This window comes from Electrophorus electricus, chromosome 6 (genome assembly GCF_013358815.1).
Source record: "Electrophorus electricus isolate fEleEle1 chromosome 6, fEleEle1.pri, whole genome shotgun sequence".
Taxonomy (NCBI): domain Eukaryota; kingdom Metazoa; phylum Chordata; class Actinopteri; order Gymnotiformes; family Gymnotidae; genus Electrophorus; species Electrophorus electricus.
The window spans coordinates 18558093-18583735 of record NC_049540.1 but is presented as its reverse complement, the minus strand read 5'-3'; the positions used below and the strand labels follow the sequence as shown (position 1 = coordinate 18583735).

Below are 25643 nucleotides of genomic sequence, written 5' to 3'. Positions count from 1 at the left end.
GACGTTATAAAGAGTTGAAGATTCACAAGGGAGGGACATATTTCCCTGGATCCTAGATTGTCCTGAGCTGGACTATAACACATTCACCCTCTGAAGCTCTGCGTAACATTATTTTGATTAAAGAATGTAGCAAGACCATCAAGATTAATAATATAGTGACTGAACCTTAGGTGGAGCCTCGGGTACTGTAATACCCTGACACCATGACCAGAACATTCTTTATACTGACCTACACCATTTAAGGTGGTAGCAGCTAATATCATTGTTAGTGTTATTGTGATTAAGGTTTTGCTATGACACAAAAGTAAGAAACTTGCTTTAATGAAAACCACATTGTTTTGGCTTGAGTCCTATATTTTGAAATCTGATGCTAAAACATACTATACATACTTTTTAAATGGTGCTGGGCCCACCCAAGGCTCAATCAGCAACCCTTAGGTCTGTTGTCCCATTTCTGTGCCCAAACAAAGTTTGATTTACAAAAATACTGGAAATATCCTAGTAGCAAGTTTTATTATTGTTTTTTTAAGAAGAGTTTCTAAAAGCTGGCTGAGAGGCACATTTTGATAGTGGTTGGTATATTTGTGCTGGAATGATTATAAAACAGAGAGAAATAAATAAATAATAATAGAAAAAAACCCTAAAACTTGGAAAACTTATCAAAATGACATGACATAGTAAACCAATAGGCATTTTTATGCAGGAAATGTCAAGTACCAGTATTGAGTAATACAGAACATGGGTTCTGAGACTTCATGCCAAAGACCCCTTTTACTGATTAATTCCTCACTGAAGTCATTACTCCACATAAGAAACAACACTGCTTGCTTATTAACCAACAAGGATGATAACTGTTCCTGTCTCCATATGAATTATACAGACTGCAAGTGCACTTTTGTGGGACTCAGATGGTTGAGTTCTTTCAATGTTATTGGTAAAACCTTTTTTAAGATCACCCAATTTTGTTACAGACTCTCGTAGTTGCTCCCAGATCCCCATTTGACAGTGATTGATAATTACAGTGAATGGTTGTACAACTAGGTCATCATGTATTCAGTTACAATGAGACTCTAAATTTAAACATTACACGGGATGTTTGAAACATGGCAAGGGGATCTTATGTTCATACAAAATCAAGGCACTACATAAGATTATTCAAAATATACCCCAAACTTGTATTTTGAGTCACTATATAGGAGAGGTATTTTAAAATGTTGGTGAAATGTATTTCTTCTTGAATACTAAAGTATTAGAATAGAAAGAATTGACTTTGAAAATAAAGATGAAACACTCATGGTATGTTTTCAGTGCTTACAGATATTTGTAGAATATAAAATAGCCATGTCATATTTGTCCTAGAGAACTGAACAGGTCAGTCACACATTTCTTTGGTCCTGTATTTGTCAAGTGTTGTTAAAAGAATATGAATAATTATTAGGATGGTCAGATTTTTTAAGGCAACTTCAAAGCACACCAACAGCCCACTGAATAAAATTCTTATTTATATATTTGTAATTTAATATTGATTTAGTGTCACAGTATTGGTTTCGTTTGGCAGACGACTGAACTGACATGCAATAAATGTTGATCCGTTTTTGTGCCCAATTTTATAGGAAAATTGAACTTATACAACAGCATACCATAATCTACTTTTAGATCTTGCTTTCAGACATGTTTTTCAGTAACCTTTGGTCAAAGGTGAAATGTATATCATGTGTTCCTGGAAAACTCAACTCCAAACAATGAAATACACCTATGTCTACATTTTACTACACCACTCATACTGACAATGTACTCATAGTAACCATTGCATTTAAAAAGGTCTGAAATGGCTTGAGACATCACAAAACCAATGACGCTTGAAGCAAGCTGTCCGTGTGCATGAGCGTTGTGCTTCTCAGGAAGGGGGAGCAGCAAGACTTCTGAGAACGAGTGGCACTTCCTAGTGCTGCTCCGAATCCCGAACCCCCATCCTCTCCTGCCATGCACTCAGGCCAAAAACATACCCAAACCAGTTGGGTCAGGGACTTGTTCCAGCTGCACATCGGTGCCAGGTTCTGGGTGGCAGGGTGACCCCGCTGGTCCCAGTCCTCTTTGATGCCGTGGTACTATGCTGAGTACCCCGCTTAGTTTGCCAGGCCCCTCACATTCAGTTCTGCTATCTTACATGTGTCTTACAGTATTCGGAAACAGTATTTACATGTAATGATTGTTCTAATAGTCACTGTTCTATTATATACTCAAGTGCCATGTTTGTAACATTGGTACATGTGTTCTACACAAAAACAAACTAGTCAAATATTGAAAGCTAAAAGGAAGAAAAAGTAGTGCAATAAATGCAAAAAAAAGGGTTGCCATACATTTGGTCCTAAACTCTGGAGGATGTAAACGCCACCACAGAATACTGTACAAAAAGGTTAGTAAATAGTATATGACAAGGTATAGTAAGGTTTTTGTTCTGTACAAGATAAAATACCACTAAAATGTAGTGCATTTCACCACACCATTAGCATCCCCCAACAAAGTGTTGACAGAGCATAACAGGTAGAAATAAAGAATCCTTCACCTGTGTGTGTGTGTGTGTGTGTGTGTGTGTGTGTGTGAGGAGTGTTATAAGGTTCAGATAAGTATTTCCACCATCTCGCTGTCCACATCCTGCTGGGGTGTTGGTGGGGGTGGGGGCTGGGGGGGGAGAGACTGCACTGGGGCTCTCCTCTCTAGAGTACTGCTGTGGAACACTGGCACATCTGTTGGAAAAAAAAATGCACAAGCTATCAACATACCTACTATAAAAAGTCTTAAATATTAACAAAGATGTAACTAACAGCTCTGGTATTGGGGTCACTGGGCTTGTCCGTAACATGGGCAAAAATAAATTTAAAAACATTTTTTTTAAAAATCAAAGCGGCATTTGGGGTTTCTATTCCAACCATGCTCAACAAAGGGAGCTAATGCATGTAACTGTTCAAGGTTTGTATGTAAATGTACATGTATGGGCTTGTGTGTTACCTGCTATGCGGTCAGGGATGTACACAGGACTGGGACTGCTGATACGGTTGCTTGCGGCAACGCTCTGCAGGGCCGGTGTGCTGGGCTTGCTCATCTCCTGGTTCTTGTCTGTCTGTGTACAGCTGTCCCGGCTTCCCGTCTTGGAGTGGGTGGCTGCTAGCATGGGGGTGGAGGGCAGGACCGGGGATGGAGAAGAAGAGATGGACTCGGCCCTCAGTGAGTCGCCTCGGAACTCCGGCCCCAGGAGCACACCTGCAGAGCCGGACAGAAAGGACGCAGGGTGCTTAACAGTGTGCAACCAAACAAAGCTCAGGGTCTGACTGACCAAATCTCACAATGAACATTCCTAGCAGCCAGGATTCTCTTACCCAGACTGCCCTTCCAGCTGCGGTCCTCCCGGCGCTCCTCAGTGATGGGGCTGCTGCCACTGAGGCCCAGCGAGTGGGACAGCAGGCCTGAGCTGCCCGTACCCGTGGCAATGGACATGAGTGACTTGGAGGGGCGCATGGCAGATGGGCCATCTGCCTTGGTGCCAGGCTCCTTGCGTGAGCGCTGGTGCAGCACCTTGATCATGGCATCCTTCTCGATGATCTGAGCATGCAGGTTCTTGATGCGGCTCTCCATGTCCAGGCAGCGGCGGTTGGCCATGAGGATCTCCTCCTCTTCCTTCTGGATGCGTGCCTCCACTGACGTGTCATAGCTGCTGCTGGGGGAATGGCTGATTGTGGTTGAAGATGTGTCCCTGTGGGAAGGGAGGCAAGAGATCAGTCCGTTTAATCCAGACTAACAGAATTCATGCCCAAGAATTGCCAAATCCAGGGGTGGGGCACAGGACCAGTTGAAATCAGACTGTCCCAGAAATACCCCTGTCCTGTCACTTGTCGCTTCAGAGCACTTCAGTGGCTGAATTTTGAAATACTGGCAAACATAATTCTTTTGATTTCACTGCAAAACATTTAACCACACCTTCTACCTTGAGGAACTTGAATGCAGAGCAAATGTGACCAGCAAACAACTTTTTTTTGTCAACCATCTAGATAAAATCGACACGTAACATTTCATTGAGCATCTACCCGCTGTCACTGAACTTGTTGGTCTAATGTTATGAAGTTACATTAGTAGATAGCTAGCTAGCTGGTGAAGATGTGCATTGGAAAGTAACGTTAGTTTGCGCTACACATTTTAACTATGTCTTAACGTTAGGTCAATATTCTACAACTCAGTTTGTGCGGTTCAGTAAAAACAGGTAATTAGAGGAGCGATTGTTGGCTAGGTTACATAAATGGCTGTTAATTTGGAAAAAGAGCTAGTCAGCTAACCTAGCTAATTAATTTGCGTTTTTTTGTGTTTGCCTCTGCTGATATAGCAAATTAGCAGACTGGTAAATAGCACAAAAAGAGGGGCAAGTGGATACTAGAAGCGTTTTTTGTTAAAAATAAATTCTTTTTTTTTTTTTTTTATGTTTACTACCCAATGTGAGCAATCAGGAATCTGAGAGCAGGGCGCAAGCTGAGGTCAAAAGCAGGGAAGCCCTAACCATCCTTCACAAGGTCAGCAGAAACTTAGCAAGGTTAATAATTAGCTCATTTGAAAGTTGACAGTTTCTGTTTTCCAACTGAATTGAGCAAAACTTCAACTTTTAAGTTTTGTTCAAACAGTTATTTAAATTTAAAAGTATTGTCAATACTACTCACAGTCTCTTCTGACAGGGATCTTTGCTATATAAGGTTCTATATGAAGCGGCTAGGCTTCTGTATTGTATCAATAGCACTGCAGTATTAAATTCTAAAACATCAAATCAAATCTTGACCTGAGTATTGAAAATCATATAAAAACTGAAATTGTGAATAGCATTACACCCTTACCAAGAGCTACCTAATTTTTGGATGTCACCTGTTCAAACAGACCTTACTCGGATCGCAACCACACAGGGTGTATAATGTGCATGCAAACAAGCTACCCCACACACAGCTTCCATTGCCAGCTGTATGTGTGCACACATAGGTACCTCTGTGTGGCCACGGAGGCAGCTGCGTCCAGGGCGAACTGTCTCATGACACTCTCCTCCAGGTACTTCTGTTCCCATTTGGTCATGTCGGCCTCCAGGGCCAGGATCCGTTCCTCCTTCTCTCGCAAGTGCTCCATCAGGGCCGTGGTACTGTACTCTGGGCCCATGGAGTTCTGCGAGGTGCCCTGCCTCTGCAGAGAAAGAGAGCCTTAAGGTCCTGTTCTCCAGGCCTCTGTATTAGGTCAACTGACCATAGGTAAGCTAATTTTTAAAACTACGTTATTAAAAGTGTAAGAGCACATGGTAGTGTTTGTTTTGAGTTACATGCATTTGCTGTATGCTGCAGAACAATGATATACTGAATATTTTCATATACATAGACTGGCCATAGTAGTATGTAGCTTGTGAATCTTTTTGGTCCATCAAAGTTTATTCTTTAATATAAGGTGTATCCATCACTCAGTTGCTTGTATAAAAGCCCTTCTAGGTTTCGAGGTTTTGAATGCTGTACAAACGTTACAGAGGATGGTTAGTTTCTGGGCCCCTAATAGAGAGCACAGCTGTTTACTCTTCCTCCTGTATCTTGCTTTCAATTTTTTCCCCTCTCTCACACACACTGGGTAACCTTTCCCCTAGATTAAGAGTCATGTAAAAATGCTGGCAGACATTTGGACTGAACACAAAGGAAGAATGGAGTGGAAGAGGAGAGCAGGAACATCTCAGATGGGAGAAGTAGCTTCCACTGACCGCAGCTGAACCTCTGCTATGCCTGCTAGATGGTTTAACATTCACACCATGTCAGCTACTGAGCATGGGAGAGAACTGTAGCATAACCCACGTTCACGTGCAGTATACTTTACATTCCAGCCTGTGCACTGACCTCCTCAGCGAGTGCACATGCCCTGCACAGAACTGGTTGTGGTTATTGATGAGTGACTAGTGCATATTCACTGGCACGTGTGGGGCTCGTGCACGCCTCTTACCTGCTGCATCCTGAGCGACTCCAGCTCTCGCTCTAGGCGAGTGCGGAGCCGGTGCTCCAGCTGCTCTCTCTTCTCACAGGCAGCCTGCAGCTGAGCCAGGGCCTGCTGCATCCGCTCCACCTTCTCCACGTAGACCTGCTTCTTCTTCAGCTACACACACACACACACACACACACACACATAAACACAGAGAACACAGGTAAGCTCTACCACTCACTCCTCAGTGGATAACCGACCTTACAATAACCGCCTTGTGTCCTCCAGGTCCCCGCCCCCCAAAAAAGAAACGACTTTCAAATCCACCAGAAGCTATAATGGTAACCCAAATGAATGGCCCAATTTAGCTCAGAGGGCTCTGCAACACAGAGGAACCGGAGAACGGGGACAAGTATGCAGCTCCTATTTAGACAGTGCTGGCTTGATGGCTGGCTGGCTGGCTGGGTGGGTGAGTGAGTGGGTGGGGGGAGTTAAGAATTCAAACATCTTCAAGTCCTTTCATGGCAGACAACTCAAGAGGCTTTGTTTCGGGAACAAGCGGCCGTTTGTGACAGGGCCGGAGAAAAGTGGCACAGGCTGGTGCATTTTGGGACGGCTGGGTGTGCGCCCTGTTCAGCGCTGGCCAGAAGGCCATCTGGGAGCCAGACAGTGGAGCCATGCCACAGACTCCAACTGTTCCAAAATGCTCCCAGACACTTCAAGCTCACTGCTTGAATTGGGTGGTTTCTTTCTTTCTCCTTCTCTTAATGTATGTGTGTGTGTGTATGTTTTCTCTCTCGCTCTTGTTATCTGCCCTAGCTGAGGCTGGCAGGCAGTTTTCTGAGGTTGTTTGGATTCTGCGAAGGTCATGGCCAGCAGCTCACTTGAGACTGAAGATCAAAAAAACCTGATGGGAAGGACTTCAGAGTTGACGTTCATGGGGAAGGTCGAGTTGAAGTTCTATTGTGGTCAGCTTTAGGGTATGAGGGTTAAAACTGTGCTGCAAAAAATATGTCAGTTTAATAAAGCTTTCAGCAAAGGGAGCATTATGCCCGAAATTTGTATTATAGCACAGCATGGTAGAAAAAAAAAATTGGGTTTTGGTCCTTCCGAGAAACAACGAACTGAAATTCCAGAAGCCATATGCAGTATGAATAACTGCAAACAAAAAGCCTCTCTTGCACATGGTCCTGTGACTCAGCAAAGTGTTAGGCATGCTCACAGCAATGAAGAAAAACCCTAGATTCCACAGTGTGCTCCTCAGATCTTTTTCAGCTTTAAACTGAACCAGACATCATAGCCTTTGGCTAGAAGGCAAACCTTGTCCACAAGAGGGCTCCCACCAAACAAACGTACACGTACACTGGCAGGGCCCTTGGAGGCACCTGGCGATAATTAATCCCAGACGTAACTGTAAACGCACTGTTCAGTGGCCTCCTGTGCCACAGGAACATACTGGAATGAGCGATGGCTAAAAGGAGCTCACCTCCTCCTCCAGTTTGACCACTTTGGCCTGAGCGTTGTTCAGAGCCTGGTCACGGATCTCAATGTGGCGGCGCTGGTCCTCGTTGGTAGAGCGCAGCGTGCTCAGCTCCATCTCAAGTTTCTCCTTTTCCCGCTGAGTCTCTTTGTCTGAGGGGCAGCCAAACAGCGGAAGGCAATCAGCTCAATTCAGGTGGCGTTGCTCAAGCTTTTGCAGGACTTCGAAAAACAAACCTATGAGCTGAAGCCTCTCGATGTAGCTGTGGACCACAGTCTGTACTTTCTCCCCAGCCTGCTCTGGAAAAGGGTTTTGGAAGGGGTACTCACTTTGAGCCAGGAGTTGGGAGATGGTTTTGCGGTTGTCCTCTGTGCCTTCACACTCTTTGGCTGCTAGCTGCTTGTTGGCCGTCTCCATACGCTCTGCAATCGTAAGAGGAACACTTCAATGATGACCAAAAAAAAGGCAACATGCAACATACACTTTGCAGCCTTAATAACAGCACTGTGAGGTTATTCCAGGTGAATTATGTCCATAGAATGGTGGAAAGAAGAGCACTTCAAGAAGGTCAAAATGATAGCAGCAGAAACTTTACAGCAATGCAAGAAGGGTGGCAGGGAAGCCACAAAGAGGAAGGTTCTCTTGATAACTGATCAATATCAGCTTACAGTAATAAAAGTGGTATTATACGTGAGTTCTGTATCTTTTTGAATGGTTTACAGGAGTCGTATTTAATGGCCCCCTTTCTTGCCAAACATTTTGAAGCTTTCTTTAGGTATCTTCTCACATCAAATGCCAAATGGGCTGTTTGGAAAACAAAAATCAAACAATAACTATACAGGAGCCTGATTCCCATAGGGTGGACTAAGACATAATTCACTAAGTGCTCTCAAGTTCTGGGGAAATAAGATTAAATAAAAGAGCCATTATACCACAGGGGTTGCTGGGTCCCCCCCCCCCCCAATAGCGAAACATTCATCAAGGAAATGGGCCAAACGTTAAAACAATATTTCCCCCGATGTTAAGTCAACTAGACTATATGACGAGTATTCCAGACCCAAAATACCTTGCTCCTTAACTTCCCACTTTCATAATATGCAATGGAAACTTGGATTCAGAGCTCTAAAAAAGGGGTGTCCTTTTCTCTGTCTATTGGACTGCACAGCAGAAAGAATAAGGAACATGGATAGGAAGAATAGAGGGCAAGAGTAAGTGAGGAGATGGGGGGGGGGGGTTCCACTGCGATTTTGCTGTAAAACTCTTGAGGCTCCCTGTGGACTTGGAGTCTGGGCTTCATGCCATAAATCAGGGGTTTCTGTTTTCTGCTCCACTAAAAAACACTGAGACAGAATGGCAGAGGTGGCCACGTTCAGCTTGGCTCTGCATCTCTCACAGGCCCTGAGCTACCAAGCAAGAATACCTCTACTTTGGATTGAATGTTTTAAAAAACAAAAAAAATAAAATCCTTAAAAGACTCAAAATGCTAAATAAAACATTCGGCTACTATTTCTAACACACACCTAGACTCAAATGGTAACTATTGACAAAAATACAAGAAAATACATTTAGCTTGAAACAAAAGACTGGCTATTTTTAAATAATGTCGTATTTTTGTTTGCCAGTGCTGTCCCAGTTCAGTCAAGGTTATTTCCTGCTGCAGTAGGTTTCTGCTTATTCATGCTTTAGCCAATGATGATCAGTGATGACAAAGGCATCCTGTTATTTCATTTTGAACTACCAGCTTTAGATCTTGTACGCCATACCTTTTAGGGGCATTATGTTAAAGATTAAAACACTACAGTGTTTCTATACCAAAATGTTGGAAGAAAAATCAAAGGTCTGAAGGAAACAAGACAAAAAAAGGTTTGAGCATCACATGGAAATAGTGGAACAAATTTCAGGAGAAGGTTACAGAGCAACCATTCAGTATTTTCTTATCTGATTTTCTAGTTTAATTTAGCAGATACTTCACAGTTCTCTAGGCTGCCTTGTGAAACCATGTGTCCACAGCCCCCTCTGAAACCCAGCCACAGCCAGCAGGCCTGCTCAGGGAACTCACCTCTCAGATCCCTGTTGAAATCATGTAGCCTGCGCACCTCCAGCTCCAGCTTGTTCCTCATAGTTTTCTCCAGGGCTTCCCTCTTGGAGGATGACTTTGCCAGGTTCTCATAGGCTTCAGACACCAGCTGGATCTCAGTCTCCATCTGTGGAGGAGGGACATGTTATGCCAGTGGTGAGGCTGTTTATTGAGCTGTTGATGTAAACTGGATGGGGCTCTGAAAAAGAGCCCTCTACCTTCTGCAACTTGGACACCTTCTCCCCACACGCCTCCATCTCCTGCTTGAGCTGCCGGTTCTCCTCTGTCAATATGTCCACCATCTGCCGGGCGCGGGCCAGCATCTCATAGGGGTCGCCTTGGAGGGAGTGGGGGTGGGGGTAGTGCTGCCCTGGGCCTTGCGGCTGTGGCTGGGGCCCCTGAGGGTGAAACTGGTGTTGTTGCATGTGGAAACCTCTGGGGGCCGAGCCATAGGGATCATGTGGAAAGCCATGGCCTCGCTGGTGGGGTGGAGGATGATTTGGACTGGGTCCATAAGGATCGACCTGGTGGGAGCCTGGACCCTGTGGACTCCGGGGTCCCATGGGGAAAGGTGGCTCCCCCTGGTGGGCCATGGATGGCTGAGGATGTGACGCGGCCATGATGCCACTGAGAGTGGAGGACTGAGCACGGGACAGTGAGCCCACTGATGTGACAGAGGAGGTGGGGCTGTGATGATGGATGGGCCTCTGAGAATGGCCTGAGCTCTCCTTTCTGGAAATGAGAATAATAGTGCAGCCAGTCATAGATTGGTTTGTTAATTTGTGCTCATTATAACTTATTTTACACTTACAGCAATAACTCAGTAACACTAAAAATAACAGACTACTGAATAGATAGTCGAGTTATAGCGGACATAACTAGTGTAGAGATAGGTGCGCAACACTGCCGGATTTGAGTCCAGGCTAAAAAGCCACAAGAGTTGCTAAATGTGACACTCAGCAAGTGTCTTGTGGAAAAATATTTTTCAGGTGAATATTACTGTTTTTATGGAACGTAATAAGGAAACAGTCATGCTGTGACTTGTAGTTGATTACTAAAATTCGGATTGGATTATTTTTAAGTATGCCACACAGGCTCTAAGGTAAATGAATCGAAGGAAAACAGGCAAAACTGGCTCATCCTACAATGCACAACAACATGTTCCAGCACTACAGGGAAGGGCCATTCAAAGGGGAATTAAGCCCTTTTCCACTTCATGGCCCTGTGTAAAATGTACCCTTGTGGACTGTACAGAACCCAGATGGTGACCAAGTGCATTAATCAAACTTTTTTAATACATAGTTTTGACTCAAGTCAAAACTGTATTTTCTTAGTTTTGGAGAAGAAAGTTCTTCTCCAAAAACAAAGTTCAGCTTTTATTCCTACAAAACAAAACCTATCTACTTCCTGTGGGTGATTATTTTTCTTTGTATGATACAGTCTACAATATTTTTTCTTTTAAAAAAATACTGAAAATGCTTTTAGTGAAGTCAAATTTGAACAATAAAAAAGACCTTTTTTTGAGACTAAAACGTGTTAGAACAAGTGAAACAGTGCAGGGGAACTCCAGGACCACGACGAGGAAACACTGGAATATAACATGACAGTCGCCCATGTATGAATTGGGAAATGTTGATTATTTAAAACAAAACTGCCTCTAAATATTTTTCCTTTTCACTACTCATTTGGAAGGTTGGCTGTAATATACAGAAACATTTACTTTCATATTAGGAGTTACATAAAAAAATATCAGTCTTCTTTTCTCCATTTCATTTAGGCACTGTAAACCAGTACTAACTAAGACGCCACCTTTACTTTAGGAATGAGAGAAATTCTTTCCATCTTTAGAGCTGGGAGATTTTCTAAAGCTCCCCACCTAGCACACTCACCGGAAGGATCCATATTCGGGTGGAGGCTGGTAGCGGACATGGGGCACCTCGGCTCTGCCCTGCTGGCCTGCAGCGCGGTGCTCGGAGTAGTAGTGCCCCGGCTCCTGGAGTTGCGGCTGGTGGTGGTGCTGCTGTTGTTTGGCTGGGGAAGGCATGCCTTTGAAGGGGTAGTCTGGTGGTGGGCCCCTGTGCTGGGGACCTGTTGGCTTGTAGTAGTCGCCCGGGGGACCGGGTGGGGGTAGCTGGGGTGAGAGTGGGGCACTGGTGACGGGCGCATGGGCCTTGACACCACTGGTGGCTAGAGAGAGCTGCATGAGCCGCTCGCTGAGTGAGCGTACGTGACCCTGCTTCAGGTCCTTTAGGCCGTCGTCCTGGTGCACCTTGCCTGCACTCACCCGTTGCACGGTGGGCCGGCCCTCAGGTGGACGCACCTTGGGGCTGCTGACGCCTGTCACGTAGAAGGCAGCGCCCACCGTCGTGGGCAGTGGCGGCTGCTGTGGCTGCTGACCACGGAAATACTGCGACTGCACCTTGGCATCCTCGTAAGAAGGCAGGTCCTCAGGATTCGGGCCACTGATGCAGCCACCACCGGAGCCTGCCCCGCCGCTCCCACCGCCCCCTGCACGGGGGTTGAGCTGCTTCTCCATGCCGCTGTCTGCCTGCAGCTCCTGGCCCTGTGGCTCCTGTCTTGCAATGTGGGGGATCATGGAGTGCTCGTCTCCCGGGCCTCCCGGATAGCCACTCAGAGGACCCTGCTGCTGCGGTGGTGCCGGGGGCTGCGGCGGCTGCTGGTGCTGTTGCTGCTGCATGGCAAGGTAGTTCCGTCCTTCGCCATAGCGCATCTGCTCCTGCAGGAGGCGCTGCAGGACGGTGTGGCCTCCACCGCTGCCTCCGCTGGCCGAAGTCTCTTCGGAAACGGAGGCCGCCGCCCTCATGTCCGGCTCTCGCAGGCCGCCCACCTCATGGAAGGAGGAGCTTCGTCCCCGGTCCACGCCCCCTAGGAAAGGCACCGAGGGCAAAAATGTTCACTGTACAGGTCAAAGCCTAGGCCAAAGAAAATGTGTAACAGTAAGACAACAAAACAGAAGGTCCTTGTTATATGTAGCCAACATTGATTGAAAATGGAAATGCAATAAAACCAGAAGGTTTGCAATAATTCTGTGACTTCAGAAGGTTAATGCCCAAAAATAAAGTTAGGCCCCAACTGCCCCAAAGTCTTCGCACATTGACAACTGGGTGATGCATCACAAATTTAGTTAACATGCATTCAGAGGCTGAAAAGAGACATTTGTTGTTCATAGTCACAATAAATTAATGCACTTCATTTTAAACAACCTTAGTCCCCGCACAGTCACATTTGATTGGTGAAATTCTGATTGAATGTGATTATACCCAGAGTCAAGGCACTGAAGTCCACCCAGCAGACCCTTTAGACACCAGAACAACTTTACACAAATTCTTGCTCATTAAAACATGCAGTGCAGAACATCTGATATTATTTCCAAATACAAAATTCTAAACTGACCTAACCTATAAATTGTGAGCTCATAGACTGTTACATTTTCCACACAGCAATTTAAAGTTATAGTGAGGGGTTAAAGCATACAAAGCCAATCAGATGAAACCATTCTATCAGTCTGAATGCCATATCCATTCAACTACCAAAATAAAGCAAAGCTAGATCCCAGGCAATTTAAAAAGACAAATGTGGATAAAGTTGAATCAGTGCATTATAAACACTAGTCCTCCGTTTGTACTGACACTGTTTAAGGACAGAATGGTTTCATCAATTGCCTTTGCATACAGTTTGCAGTCTAGTGGTTAATGAACTATCTACAAAGTAGTGAAGGGGAACTTATTACATCTATTGCTTTCAGATATTCTCCGCATTCTCAAGGAGGATGAGGCTTTTTTCCGAAACATCTGTGGCAAATAAATAAATAAATAAATAAAATGTACAGTAAGTCAAGAATGGGGGTTATTGGTAGATTGCTGCTTTGCATCAAAATGGAGAGAGAGACAGAGAGAGGCAGAAGGAGAGAATGACAAAGAGAAAAAAATGCATTTCACAATGCTGCACTCTGTCTCTGGCCCCACCCACCCTGTTAAAAAAAAACCTACTTCATAATAACTTACACCCCCCCCCCCCCCGCCTCCCCCTCAGAACTAACCACAGAGATGATGACACTACAAAAGTTAAAAGTTCTATGGGTTAAAATGGCTAGAAAACATTACTAGCAATCTGCGATGGATATATGGCAGTGTTAAAGAGTAAAAACATTCACACAAGCAACAAAAAACTGTATTTTCTAGTGATGAATCACTAAAACAATAAATGCCATATTAAGCCCATGCACTTACAGCATGTCAACATTTATAACACTGTAACTGTATTGTAATACAAACAAAAAGGGGTTAGCATTAGTTCAATTAGTTATATGTGTATAACAAAACAGGCTTTGTTTTGTTACATGTATTACAATTTGGTTACTGATTGGCTGGTTGTATATTTTATTTGTAACAGTCACTAAAGATTTACTATTTATTGTGTTCTATACCCAATGAAGATATACTATGATTAAACTGAATATGGAATTGTTTTAGCTAAAAGGAAAAGGTGTCAAACTCTGCAGATATGAAACAGCTAAAAATTAATGTGAAAACATGTACCATTATACTAACAGAAAGTACGGACAGAACATTCACTTCGAATATGCTATAGAAAGTTATGCATTATACAGTGAACAAACAGTACCTAAAGAATCACATACAATATGTGTCTATTATAAACTCTGCACCAGTTGCTATCAGAGCTTCTCTAACCTATTTATGTGCAGTCTTACTGTCAATTGTGTGGGGCACCCTGCTTGAGCCCTCCTGTTACTTCTGTAACGGGTGACGTGTGCCACCAGCCCCCAGCCCAACCCCCCCCCCCCCCACCCCAGTTACCTACCTGTGTGGCTGCTGTAGTTGGTGTCTCGGCTTAACACTGGCTGCTCATGGCGCTGACCCTGGCCTGGCACACTGCTCCCCACAAGCTCCTCGAGGCTTTCCAAAATGCACAGGCGGTCCACAAGCTCTCCAATGCCCAGCCACTCTACAACAGGAAGGCACTCTCACCAGCTAGAACAATGGGGTGGGGTCCAGATAAAAGCAGGGGGGCTTTTCGGACTACTGAAGTGGGTGGGGGTTCAGGAATGTGGAATATACGGCGCTTGCAGTACGTTTGTTTCCTGGCCATGACAGAACTAAAAAGAAATGCCCTTGTGCACCCCCACCACCCCGACTCCCCACCCCTTCATGGTCATGCAGCTGTGTGGTCAGGCAGTAGATGGGTAGCACCCTTACATTCTGAACAGAGATCTGTTAAAACGTTTGACTTTTCATGGTTAAGACTGGGGCATGTTAAGTTAAGACTGGTTCCAGATCCGTTGTTAAGAAGAGAAACTAGCCAGTGAGAGAAATGCTAAATTCAAACACAGGATGTGAGGATGTGCATAGTTTTAAATGGGATTACTCAAGGGGATTTGAGGCAAAATAATGCAATCACTATGGGAACAGTGTTCCCCTCAGCCTACTGTGTGAAACTGTACAGACATTTTAGTGGGAATCAGTGGAAAAAGTTTTCTGACAGCATTTGGGATACTGACATTTCAAGAAAACACATCAAGAAAAAGAAGCTTTTCTTGATAAAATAACTGTTCCAGAAGATACATTTATAGTCCAAAAACAACCCACCCTTCATCTCGCCTGATCCCCAAGTCAATAAACTTCTTTTCTTCTGGTGACATGCACCACATGTTGAGACCAATCATGGCTGTCTGACTGCTTCTACCATTAACAAGTTCCTATAGTAAATCTCTGATGACATTGTGAAAGTACAGAGTTCTGTCGCCGTTCAACATCAACAGAAACGGATCCCTTAGCCTGTGAGGCCTAACCGCACAACCAGCTTAAGGGGGACAAGGCGTCCCTCCATTCCCTACCCAATTACCACAACAGATCTTTTAACTGCGCGTGCACACCGATGCATGCACAAACACAAGAATTAATCAGGCAGTATCACGACTTGTCATCCCCCAAACCGATGAAACATGACACCCAGATGGCTCGTCTCCCCACACCCCTGACGGCTGACGCTCGAACTTGAAGTTCCTTGCCTGCTTTAGATAAACTGTTTATTCCACAGGCAAAGCGCCCTGGAGTGAATTCGTGGAATCCAACATTCCAACAACACCACAGATAGGTCTCCCTGCGTGCGCTCCCAAAGGCTCTGACCCACGCAGATTCACCACAGATGTTAGTGACACTGCATACTGACATTTTAAGTACAGGCCAAGACATGGTGAGTGTCAACTCCAGAGTAGCAAACAACAAAAAATGGAGAATGTTTACCCATTTACCTCCCAACTGTTCAGACAGCCACCCGACCAGTCTGCTACACATGGATGGAAAGATCTATCCAAGCGGAGCTGAAACTGTGCTTTCAGTGACAAGATCAAAGACTGTGTTATGACAACTTGCAGTTGTGACTTTAACCAGAGACTCACTTAATTGTTTTACACTCACAAATAGATCAATAAATACCCAGCCACTCTCACACACGTAAACTCACAAGCACTAGCTTCAGCAATTCGAGCCATGTGTTCAAGAGGCAATTCATTATATTTATCCATTTTCCACATTTCACAACAATTAGGCCTACCTGAATTTTCAACTTTATCAATCTTACCTCTTAAAGTTGAAATTACACACCTTTGAAAAACAGATCCGATCTACCATGGCAAGAAAAACAAATCAAGGTAGAACAGGCAAGCAAAATGCAGAGCAAATGGAAATAGCACTCAGAAATGGTCAATATTCTTTTCGCCAAAGCCGTCCATGTACCATGAAAACTCCGCGTAACGGTCAGGAGTGAGTGCTGAACTCCCTGCATGAATGCGCCGCTCTTCCTTTCACACGCCTAGCTGCTGTTCTGCTGACAGCCGCGCGCTTCGCTACCTGCCGCATTCCTCCAGGTGTGGCCGCGAGGACAGGTGAGTCTGGAGTGAAGCCAAGAGCCTCTCCACACCCTCATACCAACCTGCTTCTCCAACTGCTGCCGAAAGCCTTTCCAAACACTTCTCTTTAAGTATAGGGAAATTTAATTAGTGAGAGAAAGCTCATTAGTCTGAGAAACACTGAAAATGAACAATTCAAGCTTACTTAAAATAGCAGTTCTATATATGATGACCTCGCTTATAATTTCCTCCTGTAAGGATTCTGTTTACACAGAGTTTATGAATCTAGTTTGTTGACACACAATGAATATGAGCAGGTCACACACAATCCATTTAACCTGCTCCTTGCAGCCTGGACACAAGTGCACAGTTTAGGGTCTTTTAGTATCTCTCAAACAAAACTGAAAATGATCACTTTCTCCACTTATTTGGCCAAACAAGCCTGAAATGTATATTTATAAATATAAATTAAATAAAATATAAAACATACAATATTTCAAGTTTACTTTTTATTCCTTTTGGTAAAAAAAAAAAAAAAATCCTTAAGGGCCTACAGAGTAGTGTTTAATTTAAATGTATGTTAAAAAGGAGAGAAAAAAGTTAATAAAAAGTTTTTCCCATGACACAAGCATTATGGGTTTATGCATATAGCATGGTATACAGAAGATAGAACAAATAAAGCTCTCCAGGTCAAGTCATCTTCCCCCAGATAAGTTTTCCACCTGCTAGGAAAGGTAAAGCAATCAGAAGGCAGGTGACAGAGGTGATCTCAGATAAGAAGTTCAGAGGCACCTGGCCTGTTTTGGAAAACACCCACTAGTCATTCCAGCTTCACATTCTCACTAACCACCCCTTGCTCGCTTGCATCAAAGAGCTGCTCTGTGGAGCCAAGAACAACTCAGGCGCTGGGCACAGGTGTAGGCCAGTCCTGGCCCACGCTCAACCTATCAGAACAGAGAGAGAGAGAGGGAGAGAGAGAGATAGAGAGAGAGCGCAGAATGGAAGAACAAGAAAGAGAGAGAATGAGATGAAGAAAAGGGGCCACACAAGCAGACAGAGCAGTGGAGGAGTGCCAAAAGACTGGGCCACATTCTGCCAGACAAGTTCAAAAGGCAAAAGAACAGAGGACATGCTACTTCCGCTGGAAAACCCATGACTTTAAAAGCAATAACTCAGACATGACAAGAGATTTAGATACTTTTAAACAGTAAAGAAAGATACCTTCTTTTTAGATCAAATTGTTACTCTGTACTGGTAAACGTGAACAAACAAGGACAATTCATGCACTTCAGGACAGTCTGAGAAGTATTATGACAAATAGGAATGATAATTACTCAGCAACAATCATACATTCCTGACTAATTCCCTTGTTTTGAGTACAACCTATTAACACAATAAGGCCAATTGGGGCCATGGTTTGTGATGGTTTGCATAAAGTGATTGCAGTCAGTTATTTAATTTTCTAGTAGCAAATCCTAATGGTAAACTCTATTTGTTGGACAATAACCTGGATTTCATGAAGGTCCGGTATGTTCTGAATGGAGCTCTAAGTTGTGTAAATATTTACCAATCAAGCACAAGTTTCCCAGGGCCCCATGCCGACAATGTTTATTCTAGTAATACAGCAGGAATGTGGCCCAGCGTAGGCTCAGCAAAGTCCTTGTGCTGGAACACAGCCAAACAATGCCTGAACATCACCTGACAATGCAGTCCTGACTCCTGGTCCATCTCCCTGAGGCACTGCAGGCTGCCTGTGCCGTCAGGAAGCCGATTCCATTTCCTGACCCATGAAGAGAGCAGATAAGACTCAAGGCTGGAAGAAGGCAACGCAGAGCTACTGTGGTTCTCTTGGATGAGACAAGGACTGTGATCAAAGTGAAACTGTGCCAGGAGTGTATGCATCCTTTGGTCACTGCAACCATGTCCTAACACATCTAATATTACAGCATGTTACTAACTTGAAGGGAAAACAGCATTTTCCACAGAAATATTTTGTTCATTTTTCTGTGCTTTAAAACAATTTTGGTGGATTTTTCGGGACTAGAATAAAAAAAACCCAAAAAAACACTTATTACCTGTAGGCTTCCAAAGGGCACTGAACAACATCCAATTTTGGTTCATAATGGTCTAGTCATTGAGCTGTGTTTATGATTGGGCTTGTACATCACAGCCTAATATTGTGTAAATTATGAATGGTACAGATTCACCAGACATGTACATTTTTACCTATTGGCTTGATATCTAGTATTCTGCCTGCAGCAACTTCAATTATCTTTCAACTTATCTTGCTTGTTTACACACTGAAGGGTATGCGTTCAACTGCAGTTGAAAGCAGTCACATGGTATTACTCAACATACAAATAAGTGTGGCATCCAAGGTGAGTTATAAGATTATGCTGCATATGTTGTATATTAAAGTTTCTAAAAACAATTTTGCTTTCTCATTCTATGCCCTGTTGAAGGTTCTGGTTGCTAGAGTTTCACCACATTTTATATAAGTAAATAACTAAACAATCCTAAGTTACTTTAAAACACTGAATGTTTTTTTGAGAAACATTCTTTTAATGTGATCTTGAAGTGCAGTGATTCAAGAACTAATTACTGTGTGACTCAATATAATGAATGCAAATTATGCTTTTCTTCAATACTCCCACATGGGAGAATTCTTGAAATACAAGAATGAAAGACTTGAAATACAACACAGTTGTGCACCTGGAGAATGATGTAACACAAATCATATTGTTGGTGTTGGCATCAAATATAAACTTTTATGTAGACATGAACATTCACTTTAATGACCACTACAAGGATTTGGAGAGAGCGAACAGAGTTCTAACAACCTGAAGTACACAATCTATGCCTATTGTCCCAAAAGCTTTCCATTCATTCTGCTGGCATATGTAACTCAATGAGGGAGGTTTCAAGAACTCACCCCTCTAGTTCCACTCATCTCAGTTTTCAGAGCTGGATGAAGTTGGCCGGCAGGATTTTCCGCTCCATTGTCCCATCTTGCTTCTTTTCCTGAATCGTAAGCGAAACGATGCACCTTGCCTCTGGCATCAACGGCAAAAATGCTGAACGTTAAGGAGCAGCAGGGGTGCATTCCAGGAGGCCTTGAGTTCTGACACAACAACCTCCCGACATGAGAACGTGAGAGGAGAGGGACGGAAGACATGCGTGACCTCACGGAGCTCCTGCAGAGGCGGAGAGTGACCTCCTGACAGGAGGAATGCCACCCCCACCTTTCACAGGCAATGTTTACATAACAGGGGAACATCAGTGGAGCCTTCCAGAGGTTTAATGAACTCCAGAGGGCTCTCTTACACACCAAGTACTGTTTTATGCTTTTCGCAGGTTGTGATGGCTATGGAAGAGGAGAATTATGGGGCATTTAACAAAGCCAATGGAAAGAAGAGAACTACAAGCTGGAAGTCATAAGGAAGGCATAAAGGAGACAGAAAATGTGTTGGGAAGTGTAAAAGTGTGAATACAAAGTGAAAGGCTAAAAACAAAATGGAGCAAAGAAAGAAAAAAGAAACTGATAAAGCAAAAATGGAAAAATATCTTGCACTTGAGTAATGGCTGGTGGAGAAGAAAAGATATGGAGACAGATACTGGGGAGAAAAAGGAAACCGAGAAACACATGGTGGGAACCAAGCAGGAAATGCAACATTCCAATCTGGAAAGGTCTGGCGCTGGGACCGTGGAGAAAGTGTACAGCATGGTCTCCTTGGTGTCCATTACTCCCAGCACAGGGAGAGTCTCACACTGCCAGACTGGAAAAGACTTAGGCCAAGAAACTGCTCTCTCCCCCTTACTCTCACCATTTCCATGTTTGTTGCTCTGTGTCTTCTCCACCATAATCCATTTTCCCCTTCTACTGTCCTTTGCACTTCGAATTCACTGTGATTGATTTCATTGGATTGCATTCCATTAAACATGCACAGGACTTGAGGGGAAGTTCTTAGCTGAGAATAAGCAGAAGACAACATCTGTAGAAACAATGTTTCAGATAGGCAATGGATTTACTACAGTGGTTTAAATTATTCCAGGGATTGAATCTGCATATTTGTTGAATGTGATGTGTTCCACATTCTTTGCTTGAGGTTAATGTCACGAGTTGGTTAACAATGGCAAATTCATCTGCAATCTTTCAGAAAATGCTGTAAGAATTAGCCTAAACTTCTGAAGAAAAAAAACATTTTAAAAAGTAGCCAAAATTTTAGTCAAAGTGTGTAATACATGTAGGTCTTTAAGAGGACGCTGGAATAATAAACTCTGTAAACCCATGCACAAATCTGGTAGAAAGAAAACCCAGCATGAGTCACCAAGTAACTCCCTCTATTTCTTTTCTCCCTTCACTCTCCAAATCCAACAAGGTTTCTATAATGTGGTTTCTCTCCCCACAAGCCCCTGATATAGGCCCAAGTATTCAGAAACACAGTGCTTTCCCCCTTCACTGCCTCTCAGACCCCCGCTTCCCCTCCCCCCACACCCTCATCCAAAGCCTTAATGGAAAGCATGTGGTGGAGAGATGCGATTGCTGCTTCATCTCTGTCACTACAGTTCTGTGCCAATTTCTTGCTCCCTCTCTTTGCCCAGATTTTCAGAGACCTATGAAAGTATAATTGTCCATTCAAGTGACAATTAACCCAGTGGCGATTGGATATGCATTATATCCTGTAGCTTCACATTGTATGCTCCCAGTCCCAAATGAAGCAACCCTCACCCCAAACAAGGATGAGGCGAGAGAGACAGTTTTGGCTCCTTCACCTTGACAATGGGAAAAGTATGTTGGCTGAGAAGCTCCAGCTTTTCAACTACACAATGAACAGCAACAACAACAGTTTATGTTTGGACAAAGATCTATAAAGATATGCAAGTTGTTCCATTGTGTGCTGAACTGACCCAGTTAAAAAAAAAAAAAAACAATCTGTGGGAAAAGTGACTTACCTTTATTACAAAAACTCTAAGTCTTATCTTTGCCACACATAAGTTATGTGTTGACTAAGTCCAAAAGTGGATCACCTCCTCAGTACTCTGAGACCAGGGTTAATCTGCACCCTCCACAGGAGTGACACATCCTGCCTGAGACATGATTAATGCTTTAGTGGGGATGTGTGAATGATGCTGAACCTCGCCCATCATAGGATTGTGTCTGAAACATGGTGACACATTCCACCGCTGAGGTGTCTGTCTGTGTTGCCTGAGGGGTGGGGGGGATTAGAGAAATTGGCACACGTTGACCCGCATGAATTTTTGGGAAGCATTGGGTTACTCAGGCTCCTGGGCAAATATGTTGTTAATGAGCACTAGGTCTTTATACAGTTCCTTCCTTTTGCAGTAAATAATACTTTGTGTCGGAAGATTACAACAAAGTCCTGCTGGAGTATACTATACTCTTCAGTGTGCAGGTGATTTCATGCTGCCAGTTAAAGCCAGCATTAGCAATAAAGTCAAAGAGACAATGCTTGTGAGATACAGGGAGACTAATTTGTCTGATTTTTTAGTTCAGTGCAAATCTGAATAATGCATATTTTGGAAGCATGTGGCTTCATGTGTGTGCAGGACCACAAAGAAAGATTCTCATTCAGTTGTTCTGTCTCTTAAATGGCTTTGAGTTGTGTACACTCCTCGGTAAAACACAGCCTCATTGTAAAACTTCAATAGTGAGTACAGGCTTTTTGTGTTGCAAAAGCTCAGTGGAAAAAAAGTAATTTGGGTGATTTCTAGGCTGAGTCAGCAGGCAGAACTTTGGCCCTGTGCGACAGAGAGGAGGAAGGAAGGGTGGAAAGAGAGATGGAGGGGGAGAGGGGGAGAGGGGGAGAGAGAGAGAGATGACATTCCTGCATTGTGAGTCAACGCCGCTAGGCACTTTTCTGGCGGACATTCACTACCTCTACAACTAAACAAAGCCGCAGCTTACTTGGTGCACTGTTCCAACGACAGGAAGAGGGAAAAGGCAGACTGCACCGCATGCAGATTCTAAAACTGTGGCTCACTTCTGATTTTGCCAGAAGCACTTCTTACAATGATGTCCATGGCTACCCTGGTAACTACGGAACAATGGGTCAACAAAGTCTGCTTACAGTTAAAATGAGGAACTAAGCCAACATGAAATGAATCCAATAAAATCATCATAAAAACAGCTGTGGTTCTGCTTTGAGCTGTGAGGAGGGCCCATCACTTTCACCCAAGAAAGAGAAGCACTCAGGCCTTCTAAACATGCCTCAAAATTTAATCTCTTGCTTTGATTTCCAGTAACACATGACTGCATTCTTGCCCTATGTAACGGTGCGTATCTGTTCAGCCTGCTTACACCCTCACCCACTCTGACGGCATTCCCCAGAAGCACGGTGACATCCATCAGCAGCAGCACCGATACCCTCTTTAGCACTGTTAACTATTTAACAAAAATCTCATCAGAAAGCATTTACAGGCCTTAACTGCTTTCAACTGCTTGAGGTCACTCAAGAGAGAAAACGTTTTAGGAATAAAATGTGTATTTTTTTCTCCCATTTCCTTTTATTCCACTGCATAGGTTTACTGCTTCATGAAAAATGGAAAATATAAGAGTTTTGTACATAGAGTCATGGTGTTAGTCAAACTAGTTATGGATTATAGTAGCCTACTTGCCCTGTAAGTTAGTTAACAAAATGCAATGAGATTTTGACTTTTAGCAACAGAGGAAGATTTCTGCTTGGAGGTTGAAGTATTTTCAACCCAGCAATACTGGTGTTGTCTTTATTTTAAACTAAATGTACTGGTATTCTGGAACCACTTTTTGATGTCAAACAGTAAACACACCGGAGTCATTGTTGTCAAAGAATAAATAACAAAATGCTTTACATCATTACAAAATCGGTGACTAAAGAATACCTGCGGCCACGTTCGACGGGCAATCTATAGCGTAGTTTTAAGAACTTATCAACCTAAATATGTTCTTAGATCATTCTTTAGCATGGTTTTACATCCATTTACCTTTATACAGTCTTGACCACCAGGTTTCGTTTTCTGATCCGCTTCAGCTGGCGCCGGCTGTATGCGTCCATATATTTTACATTCATTAAAGACTGCATATGTTTATCCCGACGCTGTGGTGATGCTTTTAAAGTTATGACAAATTCAAATAAATCCGAAAGCACATTCCAATACTGTATGCACTTGCACCCAACAATGCACGTTCTTTCTTCCACATTTCATTTTTGTTTGTCTAGAAGTTATGGAATCTGGTATGCCCTAAAAAGCGCTATGAAGAGAATGTAGGGAAGGACGGCCCCCTTCACAAGCCGTAAAGTCGCAGCACTTGCAAAATTGCCCCGAAACCGGTCATAGTAAAACCCTCAGCTCCTTTCGTAGGAGGGTTTTTGGTAGTTCAAAGATCTGAGGGGCTGAGAGAGCCCGCCTTCTGGGAGTTCGCAACTATTCCGTTGGCCCTAAGAAATGTCGCTCAAGTATTAAATAAAAAACGACAAAAGGCTTTTGTGCGTTTGAAGGTCGGCGCTCTTACTGAAGTAGACTGCCAGAGAGCAGTTACTGCTTCCAGAATCTCATAAACAGCTTGAACAGTAATTCTGTGCACTTTCCTGTAGTGCTAGTAAATCATTCTACGTGTCCGCATTCTGAGTAGTACAAAACCATGGCAAAGAAAAAGTGCCATTTATTCAAATGTTTAAATAGTCTTGCTTGAAATGTTTATGTAAACTTTTAAATCCCCCCCCCCCCCCCCCAAAAAAAATCTGTCCATGAAAGTAATCTACTATATGATCCTGACTTTTTTGTGTGGAAATTCTTCAAGTATACTAGTGTACAGTCTTGATCCACAACAGCACGAGACTTAATTTCTGAACAACCCTGATTCTATATTTACACCTCGTCATCTGTGTCCAAAATGCTGAGACAGAGACGTGCGAATTTCAGCGGTTATTCAGCTCCACAATCTGAGTTAAAATACTTACAGTTAAAGTTAAAATAACTGTCAGTGACAATACCTACATATATAAGCATTGTAAAATCACTCAAATAAGGAGATGACAAGAGCACCTACTATCTCACAGATCCACAATTTATAAGGGCTTTAAGCCGATTTTGGACATGACATTTAATGTCAAGTCTCTGATACGCATATTTCCAAAGTTCTCTGAACAAAGAATGTGTAGGCTATTCGTACAGATCATGCATAAATATATTTTAAAAATAACAAAAGAAACGACAGATGCGTAATAAATCGCGCATAAATACATACGCGCACACTATTTGAATTATCAGAAGATGATTAGAATAAAACATCTATAAATAAACAAACATAGAGGCTATATGACTAATCATTTAGGCAAAAGAAATTTAAAAATCACCTAAGAGTGAATCTGTGATTTCCAAAAGCGTCAGTCCAGAAACTCCATTTTCTGCGAAGAAATGAAAGCACTGTCAATTTGCACGTGCAGATTACTCATACTTGGAGTCCTATAGAAGACTAGGTTAGTAGGCTTGCAACTTTTATGGTAGTCGTGTGCCCCCATGCGTTTACTGTTACAACAGGTTTACTAACAGTTTTCCTGTGTTCATTCAATTTACCACAGCTTCCAGTAGGCTGCATAGTAATGGCTTACCTAAAAAGCTCTGCGCATAATGAGGAAATCCAATATTCTTAATCCATTCTGAAACTTCGTCTGTTTCCCAGTCTTCCACTGAAATCATGGTTCCGTTCGCGCTTTCACTTTACATCAGGATAACAAAACTTTTTAAGTTGTTTTGGGACAGATGGGATCATACTGTTATTTGAATCAAAGAACATATTGTATTCACAGGCCTGTTCTTCCTAATGGATACCTGGATTCCTGGATACCTACCCAGACCTCACGTGTCACATTTTGCATGAAAATGACAAGCTTTTATATTAGACATAGGATCTACATGGTTCTCATTTTCACAGACGTTAACTTTGGCGGCGCGAACTGGATAGCATACTATTAATACACAATACATTTAAGATATGATCGTGCCAAAACGTCTGCGTGCTCCAGTAAAGATCAATAGCCTTAATACTTTCCTTTATATACCAAATAGGCTTACTTCATATCCAGACAAGTGTTACCAAAGATGCCTTTGGCCCAGCATGTGCTTATTAATCAGATGTCTTTGTGCCATGCGCCCAGGTGCTCGATAAATCGAGCACGCTACATGGACCTATCCATGCTTTAAAATGTACACAACCGGTGTAT

At 43.2% G+C, this 25643-nt stretch overlaps 1 protein-coding gene across 3 annotated transcripts; it reads right to left on the bottom strand.

Annotated features, from left to right (window-relative positions):
* Nucleotides 1-530: 530 nt before the first annotated feature.
* Nucleotides 531-25134, bottom strand: amot (angiomotin). Of its 3 annotated transcripts, none has more exons than XM_035527463.1 (13): nt 25032-25134; nt 24777-24827; nt 14376-14519; nt 11423-12419; nt 9752-10265; nt 9516-9660; nt 7786-7878; nt 7463-7608; nt 6001-6150; nt 5018-5208; nt 3378-3751; nt 3010-3261; nt 531-2747 (listed from the first exon to the last, which is right to left on the bottom strand). In XM_035527463.1, the coding sequence occupies exons 1-13, from the start codon at nt 25117-25119 to the stop codon at nt 2620-2622; spliced, it is 3273 nt and encodes a 1090-aa protein (XP_035383356.1). In that variant the 5' UTR covers nt 25120-25134; the 3' UTR covers nt 531-2619. The 3 variants fall into 3 exon arrangements, with proteins under 3 accessions (XP_035383356.1, XP_035383357.1, XP_035383358.1); XM_035527464.1 differs by lacking the exons at nt 24777-24827; nt 25032-25134 and adding exons at nt 15826-15905; nt 23404-23718; XM_035527465.1 differs by lacking the exons at nt 24777-24827; nt 25032-25134 and adding exons at nt 13285-13345; nt 23404-23718.
* Between the last annotated feature and the right edge of the window lie 509 nt (nt 25135-25643).